The sequence below is a fragment of the Canis lupus genome, chromosome 36 (genome assembly GCF_011100685.1).
Source record: "Canis lupus familiaris isolate Mischka breed German Shepherd chromosome 36, alternate assembly UU_Cfam_GSD_1.0, whole genome shotgun sequence".
Taxonomy (NCBI): domain Eukaryota; kingdom Metazoa; phylum Chordata; class Mammalia; order Carnivora; family Canidae; genus Canis; species Canis lupus.
The window spans coordinates 3670160-3677788 of NC_049257.1; the positions used below are offsets into that span (position 1 = coordinate 3670160).

At 40.9% G+C, this 7629-nt stretch overlaps 1 protein-coding gene across 4 annotated transcripts in view; it reads right to left on the bottom strand.

Moving 5' to 3' along the window:
- CYTIP (cytohesin 1 interacting protein) overlaps positions 1-7629 on the bottom strand; it is a 72894-nt gene that overhangs the window by 18644 nt on the left and 46621 nt on the right. For 3 of the 4 annotated variants that reach the window (XM_038584552.1, XM_038584551.1, XM_038584549.1), the window contains 4 exons: positions 5640-5689; positions 5358-5412; positions 1503-1605; positions 1201-1294 (listed from right to left, as the gene is read on the bottom strand). In XM_038584552.1, coding sequence (XP_038440480.1) covers positions 1201-1294; positions 1503-1605; positions 5358-5412; positions 5640-5689 — 302 coding nt within the window. Of the gene's footprint in view, positions 1-1200; positions 1295-1502; positions 1606-5357; positions 5413-5639; positions 5690-6799; positions 7074-7629 lie in introns of those variants that run through there. The other variant, XM_038584550.1, reaches the window with a different exon arrangement.

The following is a 7629-nucleotide window of genomic DNA, read 5'->3' on the forward strand; positions in this document are numbered from 1 at the left end:
ACCTAATTTAAGCTTCAATCGCTTTAATCTATAAATAGAAAAAAAACTAACCTCACATGGTGCCTGTGAAGAATGAAGGAGATCATGTAAGACCCACCTTGGTTAGAATAAATCCTGAACTAAGCCTGACAAGACCCATGCTCTGTCCCCTGGCAAGCTCCCTGCCTTCATTTCTTATACTCTCTCTAATCTACCAACCAGCCATCACACTGGTTCTCTCTCTCTCTCTCAGCCATGCCAAGCCTATTTTGAGAATTCAGAGGCCTCTCTCTTTGCCTCAAATGCTTTCACCAGGAGTTCACATGACCATCCCTTCTTTTAGGTCTCAGCTCAGATTTCCCCTCCTCAGAGAAGATCCCTTTAAACACCCAAGCTACCGGAGCAGCCCCCTTACTCACTATTTTATCCCACTCCTTACCTTACTTTCTTAACAGCAGTAATTAATAATTGAAATATCAAAACTACTTCTTTTGGAGGCTTTCCTTGTCCACCTCCTTCCACAATTAATAAAGCGCTACAAGAGTTTTTGTCTGTCTCTCCTAAGTCTATCACAAAACTGGAAACATCATATTTGCTCAGTAAATATCATTTAAATGATTGAGCAAATTCCATCTTTTAACTAATACTGAAGTCTTATTAGAAAAGCCAGTCAAATCTCTAGCTGAGGAGGCCAATCTCCCATTAGTAAGTCTGGAATATTAGTAGGTGTGAGTGTGTGTGTTGTAGGGCAGAGAGGATTGAGCAGACTTTTTTCTTCCTTCCAAATGGGACACTAGAAAAGAGTAACAATTGCCTTGTGGTATAAGAGCAAAAACTTCAGCCCTTCTGACCTTTTATTTGTTCTAACCACAAGATTATATCAACCATGGAAATTGGACCAGTTCCTCTCTGACCAAAGAGAATGTGTGCCAGTTTAATTGAATTTGACATAGAAAAATAAATTTTCTAAATGCTATCCCTCCCACTCAGACGTTTGGGCTATTGATGTCTTCTGACTTCAGATGTTGACAGTATGTTCAAGTTTGAGGAAACCTTGAGAAACAAAAGGAACTGATAAAAAATGTCTGTACCCAATCCCAAAGTTATGGTGCACTGCCTCCCTTCTTGTGATCCTGAACAAAAAGCCTATTCATTCACTCAACAGGCATTATAGGAGACTCTAACATTTTTGAAGCCCCGCGGAAGCAGATGGATAGTTACGTTAACAGGTTTCCTGAAGATCTGATCAGGTCAACAACTTGTTTGTGGGTAAAGCCTTCTGTGTTCACACCATTGATATTTGCAAGGACATCACCTGGGAGATGCCAAGAAAAACGAGTCGTTAAAATGCTGCCTAAATAATCCCTCCTGACACGAAAAGAAAACAAGCAAGCCCCAAACCTTAGCAACATAAAAGAGCTAAGAAAATTCAAAGCAACGATCAAATCTCAACCTTTGATATCAGAAAGTTTTCTTTTCTTGCTATTTAAATAATTCCTAACAAGAGCAAAGCTACAAATTACCAGTTTGCAGGCCAGCATGGTGTGCTGGGCTGTCCTCCTGGATTTTGCAAATCAGAGTACACATCTCTAGGGAGCACATGTTCTGGTTCTGGAGCCTGTAAGTCTGCAAAAATTAGAGTGATGCATAATTACTATTCAAAGAACTCAAAATCTCTGTGTCCAAAAATAAAATGGTGTTGATTACCTTAAGCAGTACAGTAGGTAAGTACAAAGAACAATTTGGAAAGGCTTTCTTGAATATAAACTGAACCAAAGATACCAATCTTGATATTCTATGATGCAATTCTATGATGCCAACTCCATTCATTTAAAAAAGTGTGGTGGGGGGCACCTGGGTGGCTCAGTCAGTCAAGCGTCTGCCTTTGGCTGGGGTCGTGATCCTGGAGTCCCGGGATTCAGCCCCATGGGCTCCCTCCTCAGCGGGGAGTCTGCTTCTCCCTCTCCCTCTGCCCCTGGCCCCCACACCCCCACTGGTGCTCTCTCTCAAAGAAAAAAGAATCTTGGCTTGAGACAAAGTAGGATAAGACTGGCTCGCTCAAGATTTTGAATGTTCAAGCCCAAGAGATCACCTGATGCTGTCATTATTTGGTATCTGTTAAGAAAAATCAGGTTTCTTATTTCCCAATAGGATAAAACAAAAGCAAATAAAAAAATCTCTGTGTAGTTCTCCCAAGCTAAAGTACTCATTACAGGAGCATATGGAACAGTACATATCCAGGGAGGGAGATATGCCAACAATAATTATTTTAAATCAGAGCTCTGCAAATAATGACAATCTGCCCTGCATTTTTTCAAAAGTACTATAATTGACGCGATTACCTTCTTGTCTAAGTGGTCTCGTATGCCTGCCCTGAATACTCACCGGTTCGTTAGTTCGCCAACCAAATTAGAAAAAGTTATGCTTCGTCTCTTGCCTCAGTTTGGCAAAAGCAGTTTGGTTTCTTTCTGTTTTTATTTTTGTTTCAACTTGTACCATGAATACTGCACAAATATTGCTAGATACAGTGGCCCGATGACCTATACCAAACATATTTCCTTTTTCACTCGTTTAAGTTATGAAGCCTATTCTATTTAGAACCAAAATCAGTATCCAAGTTAAGTAATCTGATTCCTAAAATTAAGCCACATTACAGTACTGCTTCCTCATGGAGAAATTAAGGTCTGATGTTCATTCCTTATTTTATAGACCCACAGGCTCCAGAACCAGAAGTCAATCGCATGCAAGTAACTGCCAGAAGCTTGACTTGGTTAACATCTAAGGAGTTGCTATTCACTCTGCAAGGCATTTAGAATCCCCATATCATAAAGGTAGAAGAGACCTTCTAAAGATCATTTAATATACTTCCCATCTATGACAGAGACCTCTTTAATGGCTTTTCTGCCAGAAGTCTTCCTAGGGCCTGGACCCTTCCAGGAATGGAAAGGTGATCTAGATCTGGTACAGGAACCAAGGCTCTAACAGTCACTCCTTCGGGAAACCACTCCTCTAACAGTTTGAATTATTAGCAGTGAGCGTCTACCCCTCCAGGTCCAGTGACCAAGGGAGTACAGTGAGAGAGAAACGTGCTGATTTCACAGCGGGCATATATATCTGCAACCAGGGTAAAATGTGCGGCTTGGCGACAGAGAGAAAAACAGAGGCCCCAAAGTTATGAACAGAAATAGTCAAATACGTCTTTCTCTTTCACCAGAACTTCTTGGTCCCATTTTTAGAAGCCAATGACAGAACAATCCACTGCATTTCTTAGAGATACAAAAGTCACGTTGCCCTCTCTCATGTCCAATGGCCTTCATGCTAACACCTGCCACTGGCTGACCTATGGTACCAGGCATGTTACTAAGTACTTTACAAGATGTGTTATTTCATTTGAAACTCCTAAAAACCCCACAAGGCAGCGTTGAGAGAACAGGAACTTGTTTCTATGAATCTAACATTTGTGCCGCTACCGTACCCCCACGATTCTCACTAGCAGTATAAAACTAGCACCCATGGAAATTCAGAGGAGGTGGACTTAGCTTCTTTTCCAACATGCTAGAAGACCAGGACCCAAATACGTGTGACCGACGGGCACACAATCGGGGTACATGAGGCTCTATCCGGTCTTCTAAGAGTTCTCAGGGCATTTCCCCTATTTGATGACTCCCGCAAATCTTAGAAGTGCTAAAGAATGGATTATGGTGTGGAGCTGGCAGTGAAAGTGTACACCAAATAGAAATTGGCAGAGGAGTGGGTTCCTGCTTTTCTGGAACACGCTGCAGTTCAGAAATGAAATCATGAGCTCATGTTCATCTACCAGGGATCAAGGGGCTGGAGCTTGTAGTCCACTAATGGAAGTTTTGACTCTCGCTCCCTTGTAGAGTCGGCATCCGCGCTGTGGGGGAGAAACATGGGGAAACAGTGGCATATATCATAGAAGAGTGAGAAAAATAATCCCCATTTGTTACATTACATAGGATTAGGGAGTAGTCATTGATCCTGTTTCCAGCAGCAACTGTTTCAAATCCTGCGTTTAATTCTCATTTATTTATTTTTTAAAGATTTTGTTTATTTATTCATGAGAGACACAGGCAGAGGGAGAAGCAGGCTCCATGCAGGGAACCCAACGTGGGACTCGATCCCAGGACCCCGGGATCATGCCCTGGGCTGAAGGCAGGTACTCAACCGCTGAGCCACCGGGGCTGCCCAATTCTCATTAAAAAGGAAGCAGTCACAAAAAAGCATAGACTGTCCACGTCAGAAAGGGAGTGGTTCATGCGGATGAGGAATAAGTGAGAGTACGCTGCTTGTAAAACCTGAGAGAAAAATTATAGATTTCATCAAATTTAAAAATAGAATAGCTCAGAAAGTGGAAAGCATCTTTCCTCCTCCTGGAGCCCTCTCCCTATTCATTATCGCTAGAGTTCCACTTTGCTTCCTTATTCAGAAAGCATGTTTTACTCGGCAGTTTCCTGTTCCTAAGGTTCAAATACACACTGACTTTCCCATTTGGGGGTTGGTATTCAGCCACCAGAGTTTTCTGAAAGCAGCACCAAGGCTAAGACCTAGAGGCTGATGTGCAGTGCAAGAGCATGATAATGCAAAAGAAATTTCAAATAATAATTATAAGGTGTTGTCATTAAGAAAAAAGCCAAGAGGCACCTGGGTGGCTCAGTCGGGTAAGCCTTTGACTCTTGGTTTCAGCTCAGGTCGTGATCTCAGGGTCATGAGATCAACCCCCGCATGGGCTCCATGCTCAGCATGGAGTGTGCTTGGGATCCTCTCTCCCTCTCCCTCTGCCCTTCCCCCTGCTCATGCACACGAACACTCTCACTCTCTCTCAAAATAAATAAATCTTTAAAAGAAAAAGAAACAGGTCCCAATTCCTTCATTATATCTGAGACACAATCATTAGTATTTAAAAATGTAACAGGAGTTATATATGAATACATGTAGCCTCATACACACAACTCTACACTCTTTCAAGTATTTCTTGAATAACAAAGTACAGATTTAAAACCTGATATATGGTATAAAAGTGATTATCCAAAACACATCTGAAATGCAGATATATAAAAATGCACACCTGTAGAGAGTGTTTCACTCTAAGTACTTCTGATCAGTCTCAGACTTAGAGGAAAACTAAAGCAATAAGAACAAGGAGCTGAGCATGTCTCGGGAGTTTTATTTTATCTGCTTCAATGTTTTCTTTGCCTGATGGTACCTAGCATGCTGAAAAACTACCTCAAACCACAGCATATTGAAGAAAAGTCACAGTGTTCATCACTCTCTAATCCTGACTTCATTCTTCCTTTGCAAATATAACTACCAGCACCACTTTTCTTCATTAAAAGTCTGGAAAATTGAAAACTGCCCACCTGAATTTCAAATCCAAATGTCCCATTATCTTGCTTTTCCACGGTAATGAGCTTTCTGTAATAAAAAATTAAAAATATGCATGAAGATCAAATAATCACACTTGGCACATTCTTATCACGAAGTAACTGTCACAATTACAGATAGCTGACATTCGTGCAAACTGTAGTATGTAAGATTGTGTGTGCATGCGTGTACATGCGTGCACACCCAGTCCACAGTCTAAAGAGCTGTGGTCCTAAATGCCTTGGTGAGAGACCAAAAAAATACATGAATCTCTTTACCTTTGAGACCAGGAAAAGTCACCTAAAGAACTTGATCTCGTCAAAGCAAGCTGAAAAATATAACAAGCACACAGTTATTACAAGGTCCCAATACACATCTATAAAATGTTCTAAATCACAAAGGACTTTGTTCTTTATCACCTTCTTTGGCCCAGCTCTGGGAAATTGTTACGTAAAGGAAGTCATTTCCATTATCTATTGGTAGCGAAGGAGAGCCAGAGCCAGGAAAGGCAACATTCAAGCATTAAAAGGCTACAAGAGGCTCAGATAATGAGACACCATGGCAAAAGAGTTCCCATAATGTGGCAAAACCCCAAAGCTTCCCAAGAGAACCTCATATCTAATCTGTAGTTAAAATAGCCCCTGAAAGATTAACCATAGCAAGTTATAATCACACGGAAATCCAAAGAAAACACCACCCATAGAATGGCATATAAAACTCCAATACTTGATAGTTTTTTGACATACTGATGAAATGACTGTATTTATTATTAATAATTCAATATGTTACTGTTTTTAGCAAGATAAACTAATCTGTAAAGAACCAACTCCTATTCAGGAACACCATTCAGGTGAAACCAGAGACTCAAAACCTCAGTTCTGTTTTATGATTTACTTTTACAATAATTTTGGAAAAGTGCAATGAGATTTCCAGCCAAGAAAGGAAAGGAATTACAGAATGGTATAAACAGTGTGAATTGTCACCCTCACTCCCATGCATGCTTTGGAAAGAGATCATATAAACATAAACTTCCAGGATACATTCTACCCTTGTGAGTAGAAAAAATAAACAAAAGGCGGCACCTCGTTTTTCAGATAATTGCTGTGAGTTTTGGTGTGTTTTCATTTTATTCATTTAGGAATTGACACATGTTAACTGGCTCTCTCTCAAGTCTTGGTCTGGGGACCCAAAATGTCAGCTTATGGTTCTAGCTAACCCATGGGGTTTCACTGTCAACCTGGTATGCTTGTCATCTTTCAGTGAATACATAAAAAAATGTCAGGACATCGACACATAGTCCAAACAAACACAAACAAGACAAACAGAGAATGAAAATCAGGAGAAAAACATGTAAAAGAAATGAATGCACCAACAAAAGCCTCATTAAGGCATTTGTTAGGAAAGAAGCCTATTACCACTGTTAATGAATTTGAATTACCGAGTACCAAATGGCAGCGTTCTCACAAACTTCCTGGAATGGCTCCGTGTTCAGAATTCGGCTATTGATCACTAACGCCACAGTAAAGAAGAGCTGATCTTCTCTCATGGATTTGATGTAAATTAACTACATTTTGCAATTGCTTGTCTTTTCAGTTCTGGACCTCACATCATTTATATCACCCTGAAAACTACAACAGGAAGGCTCAGAACAAAAGAGTCTCTAGATTCGTGAAAAAAGTATTTTCAATTTGCTTTTTTTAAAAAAAAGATCTTATTTATTCATGAAAGACACACACACACATTGGCAGAGACAGAGGCAGAGGGAGAAGCAGGCTCCATGCAGGGAAGCCCCACGCGGGACTCGATCCCGGGACCCAAGGATCATGAACCGAGCAGAAGGCAGACGCTCAACCGCTGAGCCACCCAAGGGCCCCTTTTTTTTAATTTGCAAGGACTGACCGTAGAAGGCCTACTGTGATGGTTTATTTCAGCCTGATTTGTCCTACCTACTGCACAAGCATGGGGACCACTGAGCTATGTGATGGGGCCACCTTCTTACGGAGGGGACAGCAAACGACATTCCCAAGCGTTCTCCTCTCTCCCCTATGCTATACTCACATGGTCTTCGTCTATGTTCATTATTTGCATCTCCCTGGCTTTTACCCTTATTTCCGATTTTAAAGTACCTCGGGAGGTCAAATCTACTTATATTACTTATACTTTTTAAAAAACGTTCCTCTTGCTATCAATATTCATCACCTTATTCAGTATATTCATACTTGTGAGACGTGGATGCAGGTTCATACAAAGGGAGGCTGGGCCAAATAC